This window comes from Cebidichthys violaceus, unplaced genomic scaffold (genome assembly GCF_023349555.1).
Source record: "Cebidichthys violaceus isolate CVI_PGR_0920_01 unplaced genomic scaffold, fCebVio1.0.p SCAF_6, whole genome shotgun sequence".
NCBI lineage: Eukaryota > Metazoa > Chordata > Actinopteri > Perciformes > Stichaeidae > Cebidichthys > Cebidichthys violaceus.
Window position 1 is genome coordinate 4,723,063 of NW_027176816.1, and position 27,500 is coordinate 4,750,562.

Genomic DNA, 27,500 nt, shown 5'->3' on the forward strand with positions numbered 1-27,500 from the left:
CTATGGCAAAAGTGCTCACAGAGGTAACAGTGTTTACTTGATGGAGAATCGGAGGATGAGTGCTTGGATTCCACGACGACCCTGAACTAACCGGTGGGGCAGGCTCACATGCACAAACATGCACTAAAAGCATGTGCGGCCTGGCATGGCTATGTCAACAGAGCAAGGAGAAGGTCAGATAACAACACGTGCAGAGGGAGAGTGACTTCATTCTCTGCTCAGGTAGACATTACTACACTGTATCTTTACATAGTAAATAGTTGTTTGCTGCTATATTAATGGTCTGAATTCCATATTTTATCTTATCTGTTCCTAAAAATAGAATTGCAAATCAGCTCATAGCTCTTGATCATAATATATTAGCTACAAGGGTTTTTGAACAAATGTATAATTGTTTTAATTTATCTTGGCATAACAAAGCTTTTTCAGGCACTTGACCATCAGACAGGAGAGCAAGTGTTAACTGATTTTATTAATACTTAAGTTTAAAGCTTCCTCTGGGCTCTGCCTCTTCTCTTTGGTTTTTCTCTTTTGGACAAATAGATTTATTCAAAACAAAAAAGACGACAGTTGTAACACTCCCTTGCCTGTAGGTAGAGCCGGCTGGACTTGTACTTCTGGTCTGGAAGTGCAGGTTTGAGACTGCTGGCACTGCAGAAGCTCTGCAGTTGGATTTCATTGGATGGGTCTGGTTTTGGGTGCGTCACATCAATGTGACACTATGTGGCCTTTTGCATTTGTATCATACATACACTATTTAACACGTACCTTCAATTGAACCCGAACATAGTAGTGAGATATCCATTCAAGCACAATTAAACATGCAGAGTACAACTGTGTGGGTGTGATGTACTTGCAGATGAGGCTATTAGACTGGACTGTTGAGACCGACAGTGAAGAAGAGAGGTGTTACTCACCGACAGGGGGTGTTGGCTGAACGACTCATCATCCAGTTTGTTTTTGCTCAGGTCCAGTGTGTCCAGGTTCGGCACACCAGCGAAAACTTGTGGACTGACGATTCTGATGTTATTCTCTTTGAAAATAAATCACATGGTATGTTATATACTGTATATACGTATATACGTACACATATATGTAGAAGAAGCATATAATATGGCTTGTACAGTCATTTTACATCATAGGGGAAATCACTTGACTCACAGGTCATGTAATGTTGACATATATGTGTTGTTTTGATACAAACAATATAATCAGTCAATGGACTTTGTTATTTTAGTTTTTAGTTTAATGGTTCACCATACCAACCTATACTGTTTTTGAAAAATACTATGTACAACTATTGTAAGTGGTTATAATTGTTAAAATAAGAAGAATTCATGGCTAGTGGCATCAAAGTTGGAATTAGAGCTACTGGAAAACTTAATGAATAAGATGATTTAATAATAAACCAGTTTAATTGTAATCTATATCACTGCTATTACTTTTTATAGAGTTCACTCTATTTTGTAACATCCCACCAACATGGCTTATTTCGTGTGATGCATCCTCCACCACCACAACACACACACGCACACACACACACACACACGCACGCACGCACGCACGCACGCACGCACGCACACACACACACACACACACACACACACACACACACACACACACACACACACACATACACACACACCTGCCATGTCCAGATTTGTGGCCAGTGGGTTGTGGATGATTGGCAGGAGAGTCATGCCGATGCCCCTGCAGCTGATTTCTCTGTCAGCAGTCTGACACCCGCTGAGAGGAGACTCTGTAGAGCTGGAGTGAGTTTCTGTTTGATTGCTGGGAGCCTCAGTTGCCTCTTCTTCTTCCTCTTCCTCTTCTTCTTCTTCTTCTTCTTCTTCTTCCTCCTCCTCCTCCTCCTCCTCCTCTTCCTCTTCCTGACACAAAAGATTAAAGAATAAATTACATGACAAACAATTGCTTCATGAATGATTCAATGAACTGAAGTAAAACAACAAAACTCTAACCTCTTCCTCCTCCTCCTCATCGTCATCATCATCATCATCATCATCGTCGTCATCATCATCATCGTCATCATCTTCTCCTTCTCCCTCCTCCTCTTGTGTTTTCCCTTGATCCATAAGCCGTTTCTTATCAGCATGAAGCTCCTTAAGTGCAGCAATAAGAGCGCTGGATTCCTCCTCTCCTTTTACACGCTTTCTCCAGCCCGTCAGGGGTTGCCCAAGTCCTGCCTGCAATAAGCAGCCGGAAGTCACTGACACATTTCAACAAAGGAACAAATCAACGTATGTGGATGCCCCATTTTTATTGATTTATAAATATGTTATTCTGTGTCCACATGGTAAAACAAGTGCCTTACTATTCTATACGCATTGGCCTCCACAGTAGCTGCGTGTTTCCTTTTCCCCCAAGCACCTCTTCTTCTTCTCCCAGCCTCCAGCTTTCTGAACTCAGCTCTTTGATGCTCCCTCTCCTTCTCTGCCTCCATTTGGAGACGCTCATCCTCAGTCTCTTCTTCACCATTCATAAAGCCGAGCAAAAAAAGACAATTAATAGACATAAAGAAATCAAAATAAAAACTGAGCTTTTCACTCAGCATTGTATGCTTAGTTATCTAAAAGTATTTCAGTTATTAAAGCATTTATTAGCCAAGATCATGCAGACAGAAACAGGCAGCATTTGAAAGATAAGAACGCTCATCTTACCAGAAGGGAGGGTTACACTTGAAGCATATGTATCCAACAAGGTCACTCCTGTATCAATTCCTGGTGGATGAACTGCTGCTGTTTCTAATTCAGGTGTCTCTAAAGAGGTTTCCAAGTATGCATCCATGTCATGCAAAGAGTTACGGCCTTGTCCTGATAAAGCCATGCCACAGAGACAAATGAACGTGATCCATGTCCTTGGCATTTGCATTGTTAAGCGTTTTATCAGTTAAAGCTGTTTCACTTGGAGAGAGAAGTCCAGAACGTTGAGGTCTTCAGGGCTGAAGCGAGGATGAAGCAAATCCACAGAGAGTTCAGATGGTAATGCCAAAGGGAAGAAACTCAGTGAGTAACAGTTGACCTGAGAGTTTACACGAGAGGATACATCACTGTAAAGACTTGTAGCAAAAGCTGTGGAGCACCTTCTCCGTTGTGAGTCAGTCAAAAGCAATACTAAACCATAGTGCACATGCCCCCAACTCAGAGTGAAAGCTGAAATGAGAGGAAGAAGGGACGGAATATCTAGGAGGCGGAGAGGTCAAAAAATAAACTCTCACATTGTTAATAAAGGCTTGTTCATCGCACCATAAAATACACAGACCCGCCCTGCTCCTCCTTGTCTCCTCACTGTCTCATAACTGTCTGCTAACATTTGGTGGAAGGCATAAGATAGAAACTTGAACACAATAAGTTTCATACAACTGTGATAGATTCTGGTCAGACATTATGACACATGAATTTGTGATCCTCTGTCATGTCTGTGTTTTTCTCCTGACTGAATCAGACTGACCTTGGGCCTTTTCCAAACAAGAAACAGGGTTGGTAGAAAGTTCAGGTCGGAGTCAAACGCTAGCATCTATGTATGAAAATAAACACGTCCATCTTTACCTTCTGTACACACAATACTGTCTGTACGCACTTACACTGGGATGCTCACACATGTACTCTGGAGTTTGTGTACATCCCCACACTCACAGCTGAGCCAAGCAGGTGCCACTGGCTCAGTGTTGAGCCAAACTGGGATTTTCGCTGTGGGGTGAAACCTGCTGACAGACCCACTTTATTTGCTCAGTAACCACACATACTCAGACTAAATCTGTCAACATGTGTGTGCATGTTCTCATGTCCTAGACAATAGCCTCTGTGATTAACAAGGCCTGAAATATAAACATTTCTGACCGTATCGGTTAAGTTAATTTTATGTATTAATTCCGGTCGGTTTGGGTTTTCTGCACCTGAAGCTCGGCTGGTGAGGCAGAGACGACGGAAGAATCCAGACTTATTCCAAATGGCACATTGGACAACTAACGGTAAACCGTGAAACACTGAGGTCCTGATGTGCTCTTCCAAGGTAAATAGTTATGTGTCCAAAAACTATTCATTTAAACCTTGACAGGAACGTGCAGTAATCCACTGACCACACATTCAACCCCTTCCTTAACCTCAGTCTGACAACACCCTGGGTTAACAATTTCCACTGCCAGAGAATGGTGCAGAGGCCTATGATTCATGAAATGTAAATACTTAAGCTTCTAGTTCAGGTCCAGTGACTGGTTTGAGACACTAAAGAGTTTTACTATCTCTGCTGTGACCTGTTGTCCATTCTTCACCAACTTTACTACCTTGCTTTCCTACTCAGAATAAAAGGCGTTTTTCACAGTTGGAACACTGCCAGCTCTGCAACATGTATGACGGGTATCTGTAAAAGCCACATGTCGCAAACACTCAATAACCGTAAAACCAGACCAGGAGTCTGAACCCACGCTAGCAGCTTTGTGAGATTGCACTTTGGTACAATGGTGCTTACAGCTATATTCCTAAGTCAGCATGCTAACGTTTTGTAGGTATGTTTACCACGCTCGCCATAGTAGTTTGTAGTGTTGGCATGCCAACACTTGTTAGACATCAGTAAAAGAATGGGTTTGCTTTGCAACTAGCATTTTGGTCATTTAATAGCATGATGGGAACATTTGTCTTAAAACCACAAAGTAGGCAAGGCAAGTTTATTTCTAAAGCACATTTCAACAAGGTAATTCATTGAAACATTAAAAAGCAGGGTAAGAAATAAAATACAGTAGTAAAATGCAGACCATCCTTGAATCTGGTTCAATTAAAGGCAGCAGCAAACAGAAAAGTCTTCAATCTTGATTTAAAGGAGCTGAGGGTCTGAGCAGACCTGCAGCTTTCTGGGACTTTGTTCCAGATATGTGGAGCAGAAAAACTGAACGCTGCTTCTCCATGTTTAGTTCTGACTCTGGGAACAGAAAGTAGACCGGTCCCAGACTACCCAAGGGGTCGGGATGGTTCATAAGGTAGCAGCAGATCAGAGATGTATTTTGGCCCCAAACCATTCAGTGCTTTATAAACCAACAGCAGGATTTTAAAGTTAATTTGTTTCACAGGAAGCCAGTGCAAATACCTCAGAACTGGACTGATGTGATCCACTTTCGTGGGCTTAGTGACTCGAGCTGCAGCGTTCTGAATCAGCTGCAGCTTTCTGATTGACTTTTTACAGAGACCTGTAAACACACCGTTACCGTAGTCGAGCAAGACCAAACATGTCAATCACACGGTGGAGCTAGCAGAAAAGTCTGGGGATCAAAGTTATTAGAATAAATTGTGTGGGAACCATGAATGTTGCTGTACTAAATTTGATGCCAATTCATCAAGGAGATGTTGACACAGATGGGTGACAACTCCACCCTGCTAGTAGTGCTACATCAGTAGTCAGGGGATCGCTTAAGTAATTAGGCATCACTCTTTGGGCACTATAAATATCTGTGCAAAATTGCATGGTGATCCATCCACTAGCTACAGTATATTAGTCTTGACCAAAGTAGCACTGACATTGCCACTCAGAAACATTGCTAGCAAAGCAGGGGAACAACCCCCCCCCCCCCCCCCCAAAAGACAAGACTTTGGGTTAAATCTTTTTTTATTCAGCACAACACTGGTACAACAGGATGACAGGGGAACAACAGTAACTTTGTGTGATGCCCATGTGGCCAGAAGACAGAAAAGATGAATGGTCAAACTGTTCATAGCAAACTGGTTTAAGCATCAAAAGACTACAAAACTGATCTAGTCAATGAAATTCATGACCAACAGTAACAGGGTTTGTGAAGAAAAAAAAAGGAGGCAAGAATGCCAGACAAGTGAGAGGACATGAGGCATGGTTGTAAAGAATGTGAAAAAGAAAGGATTGGAATGCAAAACAGAAGTAGTGGCCTGACAGTTGACAATGGATCAGAACCAGGTTTGCTGCTTGTATGGGTTTTTAATCCGTCAACATACCACATTTGCAGTATTCAGTGATGGTTTTGTCTGAGCTACTTGAACACATGATAAGAGGATACAAGAAAGGAATGTTGCAGAGGAACCCGTCGGGAGAAGAGGGTACTAGACGCTAGGCTTTGACAATCCTATTCCCATCCCTCTTAATCTGTGGTAGCGATAACAATACCGGGTTAGCACACTGCACAGAAGTTAACAGGTCTTCACGAGAACAGCTGCGAGTTGGGTAGAAAGTTGGTTGTAACTGAACAGAGCGGCAAGCGAGAGGTCAGTGCGGTCCTTAGTTCGCAAAGGTCTGACGCACGGCGTTTGCAATGTGCTTGGCGCTGATGCCAAAGAGGTCGAGCATCTCTTGGGGCTTTCCGCTGTGGGGAACGCCGGTCACTGCCAGCCGGGTCACAACGATGCCAGGCTCTTTGCCCACTGCAGACAGCACTGCTTCACCGAGACCACCTGGACAGAGGAGACAGACCATCAGCTAATCCACCAAGTGATGACATGATAATACCCTCTAATAGACCCTGGTCGATCGAGAAAACTGCATAAAAACACCCCCACTAAGAAGCTCATTGGTACATGACTAGAGAAGCACACAAACAGACAACAACCTACCCTCCTTGTAGTGGTCCTCCACAGTGATGATCTGTCCCTTTGTGGCTTTGGCACTGGCCAGAATGGTAGACGCATCCAAGGGCTTGATGGTGAATGGGTCAATTACGCGGATGTTCTTCCCTATAGGTATTCATTAGATTGTTACTTTGGGAAATGTTTATTAGAACATACTAGCTAATCTAGAGACGATAACTTCTATCTCCTGAATTACCAAACATGTGAGATGTGGATGAATGCATTGTCAGCTTCAATACCTACATCTATCCACTAGAGGGCAATGCAAGCTTACCTTCGCTGGCCAGCATATCAGCAGCAGCGAGGGCCTCATGCAGAGTAATACCAGCTCCAATCACTGTCACACAGTCACTGTCAGACTGGCGCACAACCTGGTAACGTAGACAGTCATTTATATACATTAATTTTTCTGGTGTCTATTCAAATTTTTTGTTGCTACTAGCTACACAAGAGGGAGTGAAAATCATTGTATTGATCATTACCTTGGCTATGCCCACTTCAAACTTCTCATCTGGAGAGTAGAGGACTGCAGTGTCAGGTCTACTGGTACGGATGAAACAGATACCCTGAGAATATAGAGTGATGAGTTAGAACATGAGAACTCCCGTCACTGTTAAGACTGGATTACTGGACAAACTCTACCACAAGGTGGCCTACCAACCTTGGTGTTGGCTGACAGCTCAACAGCTCTCTCTGTGGACACTGCATCACTGGGGTAAAACACAGTACATGTTGGAATGGCACGGAACATGGCCAAGTCCTCGAGGGCCATCTGGGAAGGACCATCCTCACCTGAAAGCAGAATAAGATCAGTCAGTGAGTACATTCACTCATCCCCATAAAAAAAATTTAAAAAAATAGAATAAAAGCTAGTGACGCTTTAGCAGAAGGCTTACCGATGGAGACTCCGCAGTGGGACCCCACCAGGTTGACATTGGACTGGGAGATGGCTCCCATACGGATCTGGTCATAGGCTCTAGAGAAAAAGGCGGCAAACGTGCTGGCGAAAGCAACCGTGCGGTCTCGGGTGGCACAGCCAATGGCCACGCTTACCTGCAGCAGTAAGTAGAGATTGGTATTATGGGTTAGTCTTAATGACAGCGTATGAGATAAGGCATGGAGCCGCACCTACACTGATCCCTAGTGAGCAGTAAGAGCCTGGGATTTTCATGTTAGAGCCTAAATAGTAACAGATTAGACCTATTTGGAGCAGATTATGGTAGTGAAGAGTTAAATGGGAGCTAAGTTTATCCCCCTTTTCATAAGTTGGAGTTAAAGAGTGAAATATTGTGTACCATGTTCTGTTCAGCGATGAAGCACTCAATGTAGCGCTCAGGGAAGGCCTTCTTGAAGGTCTCTGAGAAGGTGGAGTTTTTGGTGTCTCCATCGAGGGCCACCACTCTCTGGCTTGCTTGGCCCAGCCTGGCCAGTGCAATGCCGTATGCACGCCTTGTTGCCATCTGACAGGACAGGAAGGAATGGGTGAAGACTGATTAACACAACAAAACTATAAACTACATGTACCGTATTTTCCGCACTATAAGGCGCACCGGATTATAAGGCGCACCTTCAATGAATGGCCTATTTTAGAATTGTTTTTATATATAGGGCGCACCAGATTATAAGGCGCATAGAATAGAGTAGGAGTAAGCACAGTACCGGTGTTTACCGCTATTACTTCGGCGACGCCCCTGACTACGGTAGCCGTAATGCTGCAAGCGGTGCGGCTTTGTAGTTTACCAGTCGTACTGAAACATTTTGACAGAGCTCCGTGTACAACCAGTATGGATCAACCAATTAACCTATTGATCCATATAGAAGGCGCTCCGGATTACAAGGCGCACTGTCGTTTTTTGAGAAAATGAAAGGCTTTTAAGTGCGCCTTATAGTGCGGAAAATACGGTAGGTTAAAACCACAGAGTCAGCACGAAACATTCATGCTAAAAAAAACTGTATCAGTAAACTTTAATTGACCTAAAAAAAAGGGCTCTGTATCCATTAATACAGATGATTCAAGTGTCCCTAAAAATGTAATCAAATACATTAGAAGCGTTCAATAGGAGCGCAAGTAACAAGTAAAAAAGTACCTTGTCTCCCTTTTTGTATGCTGGGGGTGAAGGCAGGGAGATGGTGCTGAGGTCTGCAGGTTTCGTGTCGTCTTTGGGCAGCTCAGGGGTCAGGGACTTGTTGGGGACCTGGATCCGAGCATGCAGGTCTTTCAGGATGTCATCCACCCTGTCCTTGGGGATGGGCTTTCCATGCCAGTTATCAAGATCCTCAATATCTACAGCAAAGGGATAGACAAGTCGGAATCAAATTCAGAGAATCAAATAGCTCAGTAAGTAAAAACATTCACCACATGAACTCCACACTTACTTTTCAGTCCTTTGCCTTTGAACGTCTTGGCTACAATGCAAGTGGGTTTGTCCTTCACCTGCTGAGCCTGCCAGAAAGCTTTGCACAGCTCCTCCACATCGTGTCCATCCACAACGTAAGTGTTCCACCTGCAAAAACATGACTCAGTTTAACTGCATGCAGACACATTACAACAAATATTAACCAAAAACACAGAGGCCACAGGAGGGGAGACATGTGAAACACCGATGTGCCAGAGTTGGACAAATGACTTCAACCCACAAAAGTGAAAGAAAATTAAAAAACAGCTTTTGAACAATATAGTAAGATCCTGATTATATACAAATATATGACATTAAAGGTTATGTTAATTCATATTTGGTACTGACCCAAAGGCTTCACAGCGCTTGCGGTAGGTCTCCATGTCGTGCTTCAGGGGAGCAGCTTCACTTTGACCGAGCCGATTGATATCCATGATGGCCACCAAGTTGTCCAGCTTGTAGTAGGAGGCAAAGGCCATGGCCTCCCACACCGAGCCCTCTGAACACTCTCCATCTCCCATCATGCAGTACACACGGTATCTACAACACAATGAGGAAAGGAGAAACAGGAAATAATGTTGATCTCCAAACAATGAAGCACACAACACTATATGATTAAAGTCTGTCACGTACGTAAACAAACAAAACTTCAGTGGAAGCAGCAGTTCATAATAGCTTTCTACTTATAGATTATCGAGTTACCATTTTTCTTAGAATCACCAACAGCTACTACCCCAAAGAAGAGCTAAATAAATCATTGATACTTTTAATATAACTCTGTTGCAGCAGTGCAAAGACCGTTTGACCTCACTGCAGGCGCCATTCAGGGAGTGATTTAACACAATTACATCTTCACTACGACAGGTTCATCCATTAAAAGGATTACAGTGTTTCAGGCTTCAGTTTAAAAAGAAAGCAGTTACCCAACTGCCAGTCAAGGTATTGCACTGTTAAGAACGGCTCTTTGTTAACCAAATCCCTTGTTGACTCAAATGAGTTAACAAGAACTACCCTCAACATGTAGGACATTTCAAGAATGATAGAAACAGTCTAGTTGGATTATAGAGAGCCCATGTCCTTAAGCAATCCAATTCAAACGTATTGTCCTATAAACAGGATTCAGATTAATGCTGAGAGAAAAAAAAAAAGCAGGTTTAAAGCAAGTCTTTGAACATCTCAATGAATATACATATTTTTGTATACATGCTTACCCCGATTTGTCAAAATGTTTGCCAGTGTATGCCATCCCACAGGCAGCCCCGAGACCCTGTCCCAGAGATCCTGTCGCCACATCAACAAAGGCCAGTTTCTGATGAATAGAAGAGAGGGAAAACAAAACGTTATACAAGATATAGACAGACTGACTTGAACATGATATTGTGTTCGCCAAGGAGACATGAACACCAGAAAAGGGAACTCAGGATTTTGAACTTACTGGTGTAGGGTGCCCCTCCAGGTCACAGTCAACCTTGCGCAGGTTGAGCAGCTCGGACTCCTTCACGAAACCCGCCTCTGCCCATGCAGCATACAGGACAGGTGCAGCGTGACCCTAGAGACAGCGGGGAAAGTCTTTAAAGACAGCGGTGATACCACATCACAGGTGAGCTGGCCGACTGAAGGATATTCTCCCTCAAAAGAAATGCAAGCCAACCTTTGAGAGCACAAAGCGGTCGTTGCACTGGTTGCGAGGGTCCTCTGGTTTGTAGCGCATGGTGTTGAAGAAGAGCACAGACATGAGCTCCGCTGCACTGCAGCATGATGTGGGGTGACTGGGGGGAGAAAAACAGAGACAAGTATGGTGAGAACATGACAAGAAAAACACCAGTATTTCAACAAGAAATCTAAATCCACACACCATGCACTTACATGCGTGTGTTGCTACATTCAGAAACCTCACACCGGTTTTAGTTTGACAAGAACAACTTATGTACCACAATTTGTAATTCCTAAAAAAGGCATGTAAAAAAAAGAAAAGGAAAAAAAACAAATATACATTTGCAATGCAAGCAATTACTATTTTAAAGACAGCCTTCTATCTTTTGGGATTAGGAAAATCTATCTCATCAATAGATTGATAATCTGCAACATGATCACATCAGTTATGTTTCCACACTTCACTGCACTTATAAAAACAAAGAAACAAGTTAACTTGTGAAACTGTTAGTTGCTGCATAGTGGTTGGAGTATTGCAGTATTCAATGTTAAAAAAGACCAAAAATAACACAGGTTACTCAACAGCATCTCTGCTTCCCTATGTGGGTTAATTTACAAATGGCATCATTTCAACCATGCTGGAACACGGAGTTATCTTATTCAAACAAACAAACACCACGGTCACTGTTAAATTTCATAATAAAAAAAAAACCCAGTGCTCCGTTTACCCCTTGTCCTTTTGATGGGCGATGACCTGTTGGGAAATAAACTGAAAGCAATCAGATGCTCAAGTGCAATGTCCCATATCAGTCAAATTATGAGAAACGACAGGTGTTGAGTTTTGGGTGTACAAACTCAAAAACATCCTTTGTTAAAAAAGGGAGACAACACAGTAAGTACATCCAGGATATAATCCATCCATTTCCTTGTCAGTTGGCACAAGGAAGTGACAAACAGGTTTACCAACAAACATTTCCTTTTCAAAAGGTTGCAGTTGCACATGTAAAAATCACAATGCCAAATATTTTGCAATGTAAATACAATGAAACCGTGGACTGGAAACATTGATTAAACATAATTGCATTTAATTAAGATTAAACAAATACAAATCTGATTTCCCCCCCCCCATTGCTTTTTAATTAAGTGAGTGCACAGATCTATGGAGAGAATACTAGGACAACACAGGGGCGCCAGAATAATCTCTAAATCACACAAACTATAAAAAAAAAAATAAAAAAAATCACACCCCTGTCAACAAGGAAACCATTTAAACCGTTCCCGCTTGGACTCTAGTTGAGTGAATGTGAAGAGGAAGACGTCAGTCGTCAGACATTTAGGATTAAGCAATACTGCAGGTGCCCTTTCGATACCCACATTTAATCACACTTGACACCAATTTCCTGCAAACAATTGCAACTGGTGTGTATTCGTGCATCTCTCTGGCAATTTAGCACGCAGCTGCAACTTTAAATTAGAGCTTCAAGCTGACCACGGGATTCCCCGTTCCGCATGATCATGTGGTTTCTTGTTAGTTAGAAGAATCAGCAGCTCGGTGCTAATGACAAAGTTTAAATCTAGCAACTTTGCTGATAGCATGACTACTTTACTAGAGTGCATAGTTTCTCAGACACATTGCACCGACTGTAACGTCGACACAGGCGCACACAATGTTAGCTTATGCTAATCTTAGCATAAACTATGCACTATGGACAAATATACCTCACAAAGTAGCTTAAAACGTGTATGGAACAGTTCGCTTAATCACTTGCTAGCTGTCTGCTGTGGCTGCGTCTTCACCGCGTGAAGGTAATCTGCAGCACGTGCCACCAGGCCCCGCAGGTACAAAAACGTGCTTCCGATAACGTCAGTCACGTTACTATTACAAAGTATCGAACATTTTCTTCGTGTGCTTTTATTAACGCCCTCCAGCATTACTTTGCATAGCTTACCCAGAGTTAGAGGCGCATGTCGCCTTGATGGAGTTGATCCGTAGCTTGTTGGCGGCGTCTTTCAGCCCCTGCAGAGTTTTCTCATCGGGTTTGTGGTAGCTAGTCATGGTTTCTGGATTCTGTTTATGGAAAACCGCGTCCGCTTGAGTAGTTCGGTTACTTCAATTACACCACTGCTTCCCGGGGTCGTAGGTTCAAAGCTGCACAACGCCGCTGGTAAGCTGTCCGATTCAAAGCACAACCGAGGAGGAGGAACCGTCGAGAGGAGGGGGACTTATGTCTCCTCCACAGCCACGCCCACCTCATCCAATCATTGGAGGAGCAGTCGTGGTACCAGTTGCGTAGGACCTTGTTCCTTGTGCTGCTTTCACAAATCATTTCAACACGTTAACGTTATAGATCTGTGGTGACTTCGTTCTTACCATTTCCTTTGCAGCCACTGCTTTGAAGACTTAAAAAAAGGGGCAATCTTTTTAATGAGGTGGTTTCTTGGTCGTTTGTATGATGTGAGATATGGAAATATGAATGATAACTTAAGAATAAAACTATTAATCAGAAACAATTGTATTATTTGAGTCAGTGTGTATATGTTGTGCTTGAAGACCAGTATAGCTCTGGATACATAATGGGATTTTTCCATACATGCATGTCGCTGTTCCTTTAAAGCTAAAGCTGGATGGCTGCCAACACGGAAATGGTGGATTTTGCCCTCTCATCCTTACTCAGGGAAACACAGGACAGTTAGGCCAGCAAACTCGAGGTTCAAATACTCCCTCATTTCTTATTCCTTGATTACTGACACATTTTCTGCATTTGTAGATGTATTGATGTGACAGAAAAAATATATAATTTAAATGTTTTTATTGTTCAAAAAATAGATAGGCTGCAATAGTAACAAAGAACATGGTACAAGCAAGCCATGTATACACATTCTACAGATACAAAGTGCATCAGACAGATGCCCTATCAAGATGTAGCCGAATCTACTTTACACAATCACAGTCACCCACCTACACACCAAGCCTGTGTTTCCAAGGAAGTCAAACACTTCCTCATTTTGGCCATCATTGCACATCTTATGGCTCAAATTCCTCTTCTTTAAGTAACTGAAATGACATGCATGCAATTAAAACAACCACCAAAAAAAGCAGTTTATGTCTGAGCATGACACAAAGAGAAATAAGATGTTCATCAGTGTTTACCATGATTTTCTCCCGGGCCTCAGTCCTCTCCTCGGGGTCGACAGGATCTTTGTCAAGTCGCTCCAGCTGCGGCAGGAGAATCAGTACACTCAGCCTGTAGTCTGTTGTTTCCACCAGAGGATTTTCAGAAAGGACCAAAGCTCGCAGAGTTTTTGACACAAGCGCAAGGCCTTGCACAGCGTTCTCATCTAAGATTGCATTGCCTCTAAAAGACAGAGACAGAAGCATGATCTGGGATATATCATTTAATTTGGTGTTTTACTGAATTGATGAAAGGCTCTGATCTGTCAACTGTGTACCTGACATTGAGGTATTGGAGGCACTTCATGTTGGGGCTGAGGCCGTCCAGAGTATCGAGCTGGTTCTCTCGAAGGTGAAGGGTGGTGAGGCGCTCTAACTTCTCTAAACCTTCCAAATGCTTGATAACATTTTGGGCCTGAACGGAGAGCAAGGATACTTACAGGCAATCTGTTCTCTGGGTCATTACATGGGTATTAAGGCTGGTGTTAAGTGATCAACCGCATCCTGTGTGCAAGTGCTATGAATCAAATAATAGTGCTTTTATTACCAGATACAATTGCCGCAGGTTGGGAAGGTTGATGCCATCAGTGGTATCCAATTGGTTTCCCCTCAGCTCCAGAGTTACCAGGTTGGCAAAACAGCCACTCTGAAGACCATTCACTCTCTGAATACCGTTACCTGCCAGAGAGGTTGCTAAATGTCAGGTCAAGGGCTTTACAAACATATATATATATATATATATATATATATATATATATATACATATATATATATATATATATATATATACATATATATTAAGCACAACATATGTGATTAATTGCTGATAAGAATTTGTTATATCCTATATATAGACTGAATGATAACACATGACATTATAAACCCCCATCTGATCAAATAAATAACTCCTGTGATGTTATAATTTCTCTATTTTAATTGATAATGATAGTTAACTCTTCCTCATTTGACAGACCTCACTTTGGGAAACTCAGAATTAGCTTAATGCATCATCAGTCATTCACATAGTGAACTCGAACACCACTTATCCGGACATAAAACCAACAGATCAACCTGTAAGATTGAGGCTCTCCAAGGCAGGACCGACCAGGCCGTCCAGGTCTGCTAGCCGGTTCATTGCCATACTCAGCCACTGCAAGTAGGTCAAGTGAGCGAACGGTTGCCCTTTGAAGCATTCCACTGCGTTATTGTCAACCTACAAAGGAAGAAATCAAGATTCACCATCAGTTGGAGTGACTGATACAGACAGCCCCAGAGACGTCCTTTTTCTAAATAAATAAAGAAGAGAGGTCCTTGCCTTCAGCCAGAGCAGCTGGGTGAGAGACGCCAGAGGAGAAAGATCAATAAGGTGGTTGTTGGACACATCCACAAAACGTAGGTGAGTATAACTGCTGATTGCAGCAATGCCATTCAGACCGCTGAGTGGTACAATGATGTTGAAGGGAAAGTCGGTACAAAGAAATTGTTACAATTAATGGGCGATGGCAGCCAATTTGGCTTTGAATGTATTTTTGCCATCTTACTTGTCTTTTAGGTCCACTTTGACAAATGCATGTCCAAGTCCATTTCCTGTTCGGCACAGCAACGAGAGCCCCCGACTTATGATTTCTTGGGTCAAATGGCAAAGCTGTACCTATTAGAAGGGAAGACGTCACAGGATTATGCCGTCAAAATTGGTGGTGGTGCCAACTCACAGGGGAGTGGATATACAACAGGACCCCATCAATGTTTAAGAGGTAAGCATGGGGCCCGGCTCAGACACAAGCCCCTCTACACGATGGAGCTTCAAAACCACCTATGTAACGTTTTAGCCATGATGTGGGTCTCCCATGTAGAAGTTTCAGTGAAGTACTTACAAATACTGCAGTAACAACTTTTGCATTAAAAGGTACAAATAATATACTTCAGTAATGCTGAACTAATAAATGACCAATGATGATTCAATGCAGGCTGTATCATAAATTCCTGTTGCTCTCCATCAACATATGATCAAGTCACTATGACTTTATATGATTTGTTCACACTTACTATATCACCAATTAAGGGATGTTAATTCAGTTACTTCATATTTAATTGATATGCTACCAAATTAGCTGGATTCCAGATACATCAAAAGTTCAGACTCGTGCATTTGCTCAGGGGGCAAAATGAGTGTTCCCCCCCCCCCCAATATATATGTTATATAAATTAATGTGCAACTTTGAAATAACATTTCTTAATTGATGTGTGAATAATTGCTTAGTCAGTGACTTGATCACTTTAATCGTGGTGGGTTAATGGTACAAGCTAAGCATCACTTCAGTAGATTATATGATTTGAACCCTTATTATAAAGCGTTACCAAGAATGCCAACTGTAAACCCAAGCATCCATAACCGTCAGTATTTTAATGTTCGCATATTCGACACGTGCTGGGGCCTCAGAGAGAAAGAGGTGGAGTAATCAAGCCTTGACCTTTATGTTTGCAGTAGATTATGGCACGAGACCTGTGATATTTAGGATATTTGTTCACCTCACCTATCTAAACCACCAACATGTAGTAGTGACGTTAGTTTTTGCAAAAATGAGTGATGTAACATAAAACTGCACTAAACTGACCAGAATACAACTCTCAGGTAACAAATAGTTAATGACGTGCTTCGTTGTCTACGTTACATTTCCTCAGAAGTGATCTCTGGGGTTAACTAGTATACCTTCTCATCCTCTTCGACTCCTTGTTGGTGCGCTTCTTCCTCTCCCTCTACATCCGAAAAGACTGCATCCTCATCCACCTCAGACATGCTGCTCAATTTAGTTTGTGTTTTCACAAATAGTAGCGGGTGCACAGCAGCAGACCTGCTGGTAACTGACAAGTTAAGTAACGGTAGACGAACTGCACTAAGTTTACTGTAGCTAACGTGTCTACTTTCTGCGACTGTTGCAAGACCGGCTTTGCCGTCATAAAGATACCGAAATATAACAACCAATGTTTACTTAAAGTGACCTGAAGAAGGAACGATAGACGCTAAAACCAAATGTAGTTCATGTCTGCCAACGAACAGAGAACCGCTTTGTTGTTGTTGCCAGGGAAACTTAACAGCCGCAGCACGAGCACAGGTGTTATAAACGCATTTGATGTGAAAACACATTTCAGGGGTCGATGAATGTGCAACAACTGTACGTAAGATGTTTGCAGGTCAACATGTTGCACTATATTCCTCTTTTTTTAAACCGCCGATTTGCAAAAAGACGGCGTTAGAAATTTAAAATGTCGAAATATTAGCAACTGTTTTACTGGCTCGCCCATAAAAGATGTTAATCATAGATCATTATGAAAATGTTATTCTGAATTAACATGAGCTTGATGAAATGCAGTCACATTATTTAAAAAAGAAATAAAAAATACTCCAGAGATAATGGTGTATTACATTGTGAATTCATATCTGCAACATGACAAACAGACACTTTTCATGTACACACTAATTTTAGTGTGACCTCTTCTAAAATGTATACAGTCCATGCCCAGATCAGTCATTCACTGAATGACAAGGCATTATAGCATTAAATAAAAAAAAAAAAAAAATCTATGGTGCATAGACAGTAATATTAGAAAATCCCAAATGTTTCCCCAACCACATAAAGCTTGTTTATCACACACAAGCTGTGAAGCATGTGAGAACACAAAACTGCATCATTCAGGAAGAAAGCAAAAAAAGTGCATTCTGTGCAATATCCCGACATCCACTGCTACAGGATCAGTTCATGAGTGTATTACCACTGTTGAGGTAATTGTAATTACAAACCAAAATTAAGAGGTTTATCTATAGGACGTTAATGGTGTTGCGTGCTAAGCTTTGTCATTGTCCCGGGTCAGGAAGTTGAGATTTCGGGGGAGGGGCTCATTCCACTTGCATATTGCGCAACAGAAGCCCTTTCTTCACTCCTCCCTGCAGCATCCTGGCACCAAGACTACTGCCTGTGATCCCGTCACTAAACAGAGAAATAAAATAAAATAACATTGATTACACACACAAACCTAAGTAAGCGCACACACTGTATGGAAGAAGCAACAGGTCTTACAATTATAACACAGGACTATCACCATAGAAAGAAATGTCTAAACAGTAGAAGAGGAACAAGGCATGGTGATATCCAGTATTTTGTAAACGACCACTTCTGCACACCTAACCTCAACTGTAAACCTCAAACTATAAAGACACAAACATGGAGGGTCTGTTTTTGCCATCAATGCTGCTTACATGGGGTTAAACTTCCTCCTCTTAGGATCAGGAGGCTCAGGTCCATCCGGAAGTCTCTGCAAGCAACAAAAAAAGAAAAGAAAAAGGTGAGGAAATTAAAAAGGACAATGAAATGAATATTACTTTTACAAACAGAATCAGTCTATGCAATGTTGTCCAACTCCTACGGTCAGATCCTGAGGCTTGACTAACCTCTTTCCCTGACGATTCCTGCTGTACTCTTCTCTGCTCCAAGTTTTGCTGAGAACAGACAGTTAAAAGTTCAGACATATGTACCAGAGGAATGTCTTTAGGCTACACTTCTGTACTTAACAGATAGTAAAGACAACAATTTAACAAAATACACTGGGAACAAGTTGGCTTTCCTGCCAGCAGTGAACAGATATTTCTAATTTATGCGACATTTGCAACGGTGTGAAGTTAGACTCAAGCTGTCTTTGTCACCACCTTATGTAGCTCAGAGAGCTGCTGGTGCCTGATGAGAGCCTCCTTGCTGGGGAACTGCCTCCGACACAGCAGACAGGCCAGTTTAACCCAGTCTGTCATCCTTCCTTCCTTCTCTTCTTTGTCGCCTCCTTCTTCTTCGCTGTCAGTTTCTCCACTGTAGGCTGGGACCAGACCCTGCGGAGGAGGAGGGGAACGCTACACAAATAGGACGCAAGATCAAAGACTGATGAACAGATGGGACAGTGGCAGAATTTTGATAGTATGCAATCACGTCGACCGTGTCCTTACCTCTGCACTCTGTCGGATCTGGTCCAGGAATATCTGAGGCCGTTCAGACAGTGCACCCTGCATGACAGAAAAGCCAAATCAGAGGGATGACCAAGCCAGTAAGGCTTTATCTTACTCAGACATTATGTTATCACTGCACTGGAGCGGGATGAGAGGTTGTAGGAGCCTAAGCCAGAGTCCTCTGGTTGATAGATGTTCTCCCTCCTTCACTATGATTCCCTGCTGCCCCAGAAGATACAGCTGTGTTTACAGCTCAGCATGCGTCTCTGTGCAAGGGTCGAGTACCTTTTTCTCCAGAACAGCATAGCCTGCGTCAGCACTGGCAGATTCTCGGCGGTCATCTAGGCGACTGTGGCCGGGCGCCCGAGTGTAACCAGGTGGAAGCGTTGTGGAGCCGACGGCCGGGGAGGAGGAGACAGAACGCATGTTCTCCTTGTGTCTGTTGAGACTCTTAGCCCAGCGCTCCATATCTTTTGCAATCTATTAATATAAAGCCCAAGAGATGCAAGTCAGCCATTTATATGGGCCAACGGTATGCTTACTTCGCCCACTAACAGATCATACATACTGAAATTTAACAGCCGTTTGTGTTTAATGTCTAATGTCTAATCAATAAACAAAGAACAAAACAATCTGTCAGTGCATGAGCTTGTATTCGGTCTGTAGAACACCTGTTGAGCAGTTTTATTCTTGGGTTTGTCTTTCTTCTCCTTGCTGCCGAGGTTAGCGAACGGGGAGTCTGAAGGGGCGGCGCCTGAAGGAGCACCTTCAGAGTTTGACTGGCCAGCAGCAGCAGGAATGTAGGTGTGCTTCTCTCCATCCCAGTACATGTACTGCTGCGTGTGAGGGTTGAAGTAGTACTGCAAAGAGGAAGGGCACACAAAACCAGACTGAAGCGCTGAGGAAGACGACACGTAAAGAAAGATATCTCAAAAGAGTGCTGGCTTGACATTTTGACTGCTGTACATTCGCCACTCTTTACCTGGGAGTTAGGGTCATAGTAGAGGCCTGTGAGAGGGTCGTAATAGTAGCCAGAGCTTTCGTCATAATGGTATGTGGACACATCTGGCACAGCTACAGTAAGAAGACACAGAACAGTCACCTTAGGGTAAGATTTCAAATTGAAAACCTTTAATTGACCATAAAAAGGTTAGCTTGACTGTTTATCAGGCAACAATGGGATCACGGAGCCTTACGGTATTGCTGGAGCTCGTGTTCAGTGCCTGGGGTCGCAGGTTGGCTGGGAGCAGCTGGTTGTGGTTTTCCCACAATCTCAACCTGTGAAGAGACGGAGCTCAGTGGTCAGCTCAAGTAATGCATCAAATAAAGCGAGAACACAATAACTAATATTGTACCTGTGTAACTGGTGTGGTAGCTGTGCTGATGAGACTCGTATGAGGCTGCTGCATGACTGCCGATCCAGATGTCACTCTCTCAGCTGCAACACACAAACAGGTGGCTTAAGTTGACTCAAGTTCAATTCAAATGTATACAGCTGTATAGATCATATTGGTAATGTGCTCTATACATTTACCTTGGGCTGCTCCTCCTGTGTATACCCCCATCTGGGCTGCTCCTGCACCAGGTATAGCATCTGCCTGGGCCTTATAAGTTGTGCCATCGAGCCCAGAGTATTCGTTACCTTCCTGGCTGTATGTTACTGCTGCCCCCTGCTGATACACGGATGTATCGATACTCTGGTTTACACCTGATCCATTCTGAGCGGTCTGAGTATGAAAAAGAATTTAAAAAAAATGTAAACACAGGACAAACATGAATACAATCATAAATATACATTTAATTAAAGAGGTGTGACACACTCATGTTTTCTCTTTGCTGTAATGACAAGTCATTTAAGTTACCTGCGTGACTGCCCACTGTGCAGCAGCTATTGCTGTGCTGGCCACCGTAGCAGCACTCACTCTGCTGCCATCCGTCAAGAACACATCACTGGAATAGAAAAGAGGCATAAAGAGGGTTTCAGTGGGTTTCTAGTGACCAACATTTAATACGATTTTCAGTGGTGATGCAAAAGCTACTAATTTCTCCAAAGCCATTTCTAACACATTTCCCCCATGACCAATTAAGAGTTTTAACGTGATGTGGTATATTAATATTCCTTGTGCAATAGCAGGATTGTGTAATTGTCTCTTGTGGTTACTTAAAGCAGAGCTTGGGTGTGCAAGTGTTTACCGTTTGGAGCCTTTGGCAAACTCCACCACAATTGCTTTCCCATCGATAGAGAGAGTTGGCTGGAGAGCCTGCAAGATCTGGAGCAGCTGAGAAGCTTCCTGTTGACCAAACAAACACAAACCTGTGAATTTAGTGTGTGTGTGTGTGTGTGTGTGTGTGTGTGTGTGTGTGCATCTGTTGAGGACAAAGCTCATTTCAAAATCATCAGAACACATTACAACAATGACACAAATAATGACACTTCATCCATCAAGCACTGATGCATGTTTCTCACCACGATGGTAGAGAGCTGTAGAAAGGCGAAGCCCCTGTTGAGATGTGTGTGCTTGTCCTTGATTAGGCGAACATTGGAAGGGGAGAGAGTGGCGAACGGAGCCAAAGCAGATAAGATGGTTTCTACTGCGGTATGAGGGCCGAGGTTTCTTAGTATCAGAGCTGGTGCAGGAGAGGATGAGAGAATGTTACATTCTTTAACACATTATTTAATAGTTTGGGTCAATCCATTAAAAAAATATACAATTATTAAAAAATAAAAAAAGGTAAATTTTTGTATTTAGTCTGAGTCCTGTATCAAAAGTCCTTGTTAGTTTTCCTTTTATATTTTTAATGAGTTAAATTAGTTTTAATTATTAAAAGTCCAAGCATTTTAGTCTTACCTTAGTCAAAGAAAACCGTACAACAAAACAGAAAAAGGGTTTATAATTTTTAAACTACATTTTAGTGTAGTCTCATCAACAACATGGCATGTTGACTTAGTCCCAGTTCATGTTTAATGACCTCGGTACTGCCTCGCCATAGTCTTCATTAATGAAATCCACATTGAACAAAAGTAGGTCTTTCTAAATAGAAGAAGAGATTGGCATGGTGGGAAAAGGTCAACAGATAGACTTACTGTCATTGGCAACATCTGCCTGCTGCGCAGACTGTCCTGGACTGACAGATGGACCAGAGGAGTGGTAGGGTGCTGGCAATGGCAACAAGCCTTGGGCTCCCTCCTTCTGAAGACCAACGGGCAAATCTCTCTGCAACTGGGGCAACTTCAGCTCAGCCTCTGGGGAAAGACACCATGCCATTTATGTATTATTATTATTATTATTATTATTATTATATGATGTGAGAGCTTGTGTTCTTTTAAAAAGGACAATAGTTGAGATATTCACAGTAGCCATGTTCATTTATTTACCTGATTTAGGCACACTGCATTTGAAGCACTTCTCCCTCCTTTTAAAGTTTTGCACACCACACTGTAGAAATGTTTTTAAAAGAATGAGCAACTACATTGATTGATACACATGCATACAATTCACAAATAGAATTTAGACTTCCATATATGCATGACACACATTGCGAACACACACAACCTTGTTGCAGAGCCAGTCCTCGTTGGCACGGGGTTTTGGGTCACTGTAGTGCATCGACACTCTTTGTCCCAGAATCAACAGTACTGCCTGAAAGAAAAAGAAAGAGAGGGGAGGGGGGAACAAAGAATGATTATCAGCGATAATTAGGCCACACATGCCAGAGAAAGGCCTCATCTCACAAGAGATGAGAGAGAATGAGAGGGACGAGAGGGAGAGGGGGGACAGAGAGAAAAAGAGAGTAGAAATGAGGCTGAAAGAAAGAGGACACCAGAGAAATGCAACCTTCAGCTTTAGAAAATTGGGACGGACTGAGATGGTGTATGTGTAGTGTGTGTGTCCATTTTTTAAAAAGGACACAATGTGTTTTATTCAATTGTGTCATCCCTCCCCCCTTAAGGGGAAACCTTTTCACAGTTTTCCACACATCCCATCCCACTGTCACCACCTTCATCCCCCAAATAGACAATAGATCCATCCTAAAGATGTAATAATGGTAGATGACCCAGATATGGAAGGATTCAAAAACAAGAAAATGAAGTACTGTATTGGGTTCTGATTCAACATACAATAGACCATGTGAGAAGATGTATTCACAATGTCACACTATATCAGACGCTGAAGACTTTGGCGAGAGAGAGAGTGTGATAACATGTCACTGAAGAAAGAGGAGACCCCTATAATAGAGGCGCTTGAATTGGGCAATGATGAGCAAATGTGACTGGGAGAGTTCAGTTATGAAAACTATGCAGATAGGCCCCAGACAAACAAACGTCAGCATGATGTAACACGCATTTGCCTGTTTGTGGAATTTTGTAAAGTAGAACGAAAGATTTTCTCTCTAAGACCAACCTACCTCAGGGACAAAATCATGTTTCCACTCTGTGTCTATGCCATACTGGAATGCATCTCGTGCACATGACAGGGTATGATGTGACTGTACATGTGTCCTGATGTTAACCTACATGTCCCATTGTATGCATGTATATATACATATATGTGTATGTGTGTCTGTGTAAGGGAGAGTGACCTGGTTGGTCTCCATCCAGCGGGTGGCCTCCTGTATGACATTAAACTCGACGAAGGCGAATCCTCGGCTCTGACCTGGACACCGCCCAGCGCCATGGTAACCGAACAACAACAACAACAACATAACAACAACGCAGTGAGGGGTTAGTGCTTCATGTCCAGAGGAGAGACAGAGACAGAGAGAGAGAGACAGAGAGAGACAGAGACAGAGAGAGAGACAGAGAGAGAGAGAGAGAGAGAGAGAGAGACCCTGTGTCAGCACTAATAAATTAAAAGCATTGCTTCCTCTCTCCCTTGGAAATAACACACACCTGACAGCCAGTTGGAAAGCCACTGTCGAAATCTCCGCAAGGGTGGGAGGACGCAATGTCAGGCATCTCAACAGGGTCAAGGAAAGAGGGGGAGAATCCTACCCACTCATCAGTTTGAGCCTGAGCTTTTTTGGCTTTGAATGATGAAGCACCCAGGCACCAACAAAACAGACACACACGCACATCTCTGCGATTTTGAGAGTCAGAGTGCAGTCTGAACTATGCAGCACCTATTTCAATAGGTGGAATGCTCCATATTCTGTCCATGCATTACTATAAAACGGACTGAGAACACATTATGCAACATATTTAGATTTATATAATGTTTAACAACACTGTACATGGTATCAGATCATCATTTAAACATGTAAAAGTGAGAGGGAGGTATTCTAAACAGTGATGCGGGAGGGGGGTGAGAAAGACAAGAGCAGTGCAGAGGACTGTAAGTGTGCCCGAGTTAAATAGGCACACCTTACAGACAACCAGTGCGGTAGCAGAGAAGGGAGGCCAGTGAGACGATGACCGTAATGGAAAACCTTTGGCAAAAGAAGTGCTTTTTTTCTGAGTGGTATGGATGACGGCGCTCACATAGCTTAGAGGGTAGCTGCAACATTCATATCCTCCACACTTGCACACTCAAAAATAGCTACAATGACAAACACCATCAAATGCATTCTGCTTCCCGCTGCTCATTTCTCAGTTGACAGTGTTAGTTTGTGAGCATTGTTTAACTACTTCAACTACTACGTCACTTTGAGATGGATGAGGCAGAATCACGAAAGGGTAAAGACGATAAGAAAATGAATGCCATGGAGTGAAGATCTAAATACCTATCACTGTATGCATGCATCCTGGTCCTAAAGGCAAATATGAAGAGAGCTCTCCTTTGAAGCGTGCATGGATGTTTTGTTGCCCGGTGAGCACTAGCCAGAATTCAGACAACAGCAGATAAAAACAAATCAAAGCAGGAATCGCAGCAAAAAGCCTGTAAGAGTATATTAAATATAAAAGGGCATTCTTTGCATCAGCTATCTATCCAGCTGTCAGAGGATGAAGAAAGACACGTGAGAGTATGAGAGAAGGAAAAGGAGAAGGGAGAGCACTTATTAATAACAGAGAGAAGACTGAGCAGATAAGGGAAAGTCACCTGAGAGAGCAGTGGAGTGGAGAAAGCTGGTAATGAGTGAGTGCGACACAACGGGAGAATGAAAACAGAAAAAAAAAAAAAAAAAAAAAAAAAAAAAAAAACGAGTCGAGGCAATGAACAAGTTTTTACCTGAGGATTTGTTTCTCATGAGGCGAACCTCTCTTGGCTGGATCCCCTGCTCCTGAAGTTGTGCTCGGATCTATGAACATAGAGGCATTATTACACTTTAAGCCAACGGACTATAAAAGACCCATGAATCATCAGACTACTCACAAACATGAGCAGGAGACATACACTTACCTCATTGGTGGTGACATTGGGTGGCAGCATGCGAAGCATTATGATGTTGCTTGGCCTTTGGTTGTGGTCTAGATCTGCACGGTAGTCCTGGTCCCTCTGGTCCAACTCCTCGAGGGACAGGTCTGGAGCAGCACTTCTTTCCTCTGCCCCCACTGGAAAGGCCTGGATAGAGCAGTCACAAATTTGAACAACTAAATCAAATTGTAGCAGTTCTTTAAAGAGGATGGACTTGGTCATGGCTTACCCTCCTCTTCACCGCTGCACGGGAGAACCTGTCCTCCTCTCTCTGTCGTGGAGCATTGTATTCCATCTGTTCTGAATGAGCACCACCACAACCCCAGTTGCCATCCCTACCCCCTGAATGAGGGGTACTGTTCTCGGGAAAGCCTCTTCCACCTTTCCCCCGACCTCTTTCCTGCCGACCAGTCAATAACTGCTCAAACTCCCGCCTGGATCCCTCCTCCTCTCTCTGAAGCAACGGAGGAGCCAAATCCGGCTGCGACTGAGAGCACGGGGGCCACAGGAGCCCTTTCACCCCACGCCCATCTCCTCTCTGGTGAAACCCCGGACGGTCCTGTAGACGACCTGGCGAGAAGTCACGGACGCCCAGCGATTGCTCTTCGTGGCCGTATAGTCGGTCCTCCTCTGCTCTGACATCATATCCTGCTCCCGCGTCCTCATCCTCCTGGCCGTAGCCTCGGTAGTCCATGTCACGAAAGTTATGATCGTTGTGGGTGTTGCCGTATCGACCTGTGCGGTCGCCTCGCCCGCCCCTGCTGACCATGAAAGACAATGTGAGGGTACTTGTCAAGACACATCATAAGATGGAAAGGCACAACAAGAATGTTTAGCTCACCTCCGCTCATAATCCATGCTGATTCACTGACTCTTCTCCTGGTCTGCTCTTCTTTTGTTTGGTTACAGCATTGGATACCCTAGAAGTACATCAGCAATGTACGAAATGATTTATGATGAAATAATTAGGATAATCACTTTGCTGGTTGACTGATCCACCAACTCTGCTCCTGGTCTCTGCCCTATTTCTATCTGATTACAGCATGGATATACAATAACATCAGCAATTTACTCTTTTGAACGACAAGCAGTATTCACGAGAATCGCAGTAGACTTTGCTGCCTCCTCAAAAAAAAAAATCTCAAAAGTAGAGGCCTCCTGGGGTGCACAGTAGTGATGTGCATGATGTGCGATCAATAGAGGCAAGAGGCATTCATTTAGGAGGCCAAGTTAGCTGCACCTGTGAATACTGCAGACTTCTTCAACTTTGACTGATATGAAAGCGTTACACACCAAAACCCATAAATAAAACGAGTCGAGGCACAACCCTGCATCACTAATGAACACGTGTGCGCAATGCACATGCCCAACCTAACTACTCAAAAATGAGTATTCAACAATGACGTGTGGCGGTCATCTCGGTTAGCGGACAAGCTAACTATTTTAGCTTGTGGTTGACTAGCTAGTCCAAAGCAGAGAAGCTGTCTCTAAAACCGTTTGTCACCTGTTGTAAACACACCAACAGCAGTATTTTTAATAGGACAAAGCCTTACCAGTGCCACATGTAACTAACAATGGTTCTCTTAATGTCACGTCGAAGCCCAGGTGAGACGGGTGATGTGTTTTTCACGGAACCCCGTGTAAAATGGCCACAGCAAGACAACAATTCGGAGAGGGAGGGTACAAATATCTGACTCTGGTATGTGATTAGTGGTTGGAGAGCGAACATATCAATGTCGACGGTGATTGGACAAGACAGACAGGCCAACGTAGAGCCGTAAAAAGAGTGAGTCGCGTTAACGGAAGTTCAAAACGCTTGATTGTCACGTGATTCAGGTATACTTCATCTAGTTCCCGGTGGTACTTGGCGGGCACTTTGAACCGTAGAAATTGGTAAAATCAGGGAGACAAAATTGCAATTATTGCTACTTAGTAGTCATTAAATACATTGATTTACAATATTCATACAGAACAATAACATACGTATATAGATACATACATTTTGTGTTTTTTCAAAGTAAAATTTGCTAGTATTTGGTATTATGCAAATGTATTAATAGTGACTCACTACGTTACGGAAGTAAAGACATAATTCAATCGAGCCATTTCAGGCGGCTTAGTAGCAGTGTTTCTAAGGGGGAGAGTAACCCCCTTTGGACGTTAACTTCAGGCTTTACAACTCTACAGGCCTTTTACATGTGCAAAACTATATGTAACACACTAAAGTAAAGGGAAAAAGCATAATAGGGCCTCTTTAATTACATACAAATTTAGTAGTGGAAAATCAACACACTTCAATGCACACGTTGATTTTAAATCAGTTGTGTTGATAATATA

The 27,500-nt window shown here is 42.9% G+C and overlaps 4 protein-coding genes across 6 annotated transcripts in view; all 4 read right to left on the reverse strand.

Moving 5' to 3' along the window:
- The window catches only part of si:dkey-32e6.6 (extracellular matrix protein 2), a 10,456-nt gene extending 7,960 nt beyond the window's left edge, over nucleotides 1-2,496 (reverse strand). Inside the window, exons 1-4 of the mRNA XM_068732712.1 lie at nucleotides 2,389-2,496; nucleotides 1,980-2,204; nucleotides 1,646-1,889; nucleotides 918-1,033 (exon numbers count right to left, since the gene is read on the reverse strand). Coding sequence (XP_068588813.1) covers nucleotides 918-1,033; nucleotides 1,646-1,889; nucleotides 1,980-2,204; nucleotides 2,389-2,496 — 693 coding nt within the window. The remainder of the gene's footprint in view (nucleotides 1-917; nucleotides 1,034-1,645; nucleotides 1,890-1,979; nucleotides 2,205-2,388) is intronic.
- A 3,099-nt stretch (nucleotides 2,497-5,595) lies between these two features.
- Nucleotides 5,596-12,856, reverse strand: tktb (transketolase b). The gene is made up of 14 exons (XM_068733939.1): nucleotides 12,598-12,856; nucleotides 10,647-10,764; nucleotides 10,431-10,544; nucleotides 10,207-10,304; nucleotides 9,344-9,535; nucleotides 8,976-9,103; nucleotides 8,687-8,883; nucleotides 7,895-8,059; nucleotides 7,496-7,652; nucleotides 7,261-7,391; nucleotides 7,082-7,165; nucleotides 6,874-6,970; nucleotides 6,585-6,704; nucleotides 5,596-6,425 (listed from the first exon to the last, which is right to left on the reverse strand). The coding sequence occupies exons 1-14, from the start codon at nucleotides 12,702-12,704 to the stop codon at nucleotides 6,253-6,255; spliced, it is 1,881 nt and encodes a 626-aa protein (XP_068590040.1). The 5' UTR covers nucleotides 12,705-12,856; the 3' UTR covers nucleotides 5,596-6,252.
- A 636-nt stretch (nucleotides 12,857-13,492) lies between these two features.
- lrrc23 (leucine rich repeat containing 23) lies at nucleotides 13,493-17,136 on the reverse strand. The gene is made up of 8 exons (XM_068733943.1): nucleotides 16,531-17,136; nucleotides 15,362-15,471; nucleotides 15,136-15,256; nucleotides 14,892-15,033; nucleotides 14,368-14,498; nucleotides 14,099-14,235; nucleotides 13,800-14,004; nucleotides 13,493-13,703 (listed from the first exon to the last, which is right to left on the reverse strand). Exons 1-8 carry the CDS (start codon nucleotides 16,615-16,617, stop codon nucleotides 13,674-13,676), a joined length of 963 nt encoding a protein of 320 aa, XP_068590044.1. The 5' UTR covers nucleotides 16,618-17,136; the 3' UTR covers nucleotides 13,493-13,673.
- Nucleotides 17,137-17,222: 86 nt separating this feature from the next.
- rbm10 (RNA binding motif protein 10) lies at nucleotides 17,223-26,805 on the reverse strand. Of its 3 annotated transcripts, none has more exons than XM_068733937.1 (23): nucleotides 26,717-26,805; nucleotides 26,005-26,083; nucleotides 25,393-25,921; nucleotides 25,149-25,310; nucleotides 24,978-25,047; nucleotides 23,392-23,465; nucleotides 22,365-22,451; nucleotides 22,187-22,247; nucleotides 21,896-22,054; nucleotides 21,278-21,438; nucleotides 21,004-21,101; nucleotides 20,673-20,760; nucleotides 20,345-20,537; nucleotides 20,166-20,248; nucleotides 20,007-20,088; nucleotides 19,793-19,884; nucleotides 19,482-19,670; nucleotides 19,096-19,290; nucleotides 18,811-18,867; nucleotides 18,523-18,717; nucleotides 18,268-18,315; nucleotides 18,076-18,131; nucleotides 17,223-17,806 (listed from the first exon to the last, which is right to left on the reverse strand). In XM_068733937.1, exons 2-23 carry the CDS (start codon nucleotides 26,019-26,021, stop codon nucleotides 17,716-17,718), a joined length of 2,787 nt encoding a protein of 928 aa, XP_068590038.1. In that variant the 5' UTR covers nucleotides 26,022-26,083; nucleotides 26,717-26,805; the 3' UTR covers nucleotides 17,223-17,715. The 3 variants fall into 3 exon arrangements, with proteins under 3 accessions (XP_068590038.1, XP_068590039.1, XP_068590037.1); XM_068733938.1 differs by having other exon boundaries at nucleotides 18,523-18,696; nucleotides 25,393-25,924; XM_068733936.1 differs by having other exon boundaries at nucleotides 25,393-25,924.
- Between the last annotated feature and the right edge of the window lie 695 nt (nucleotides 26,806-27,500).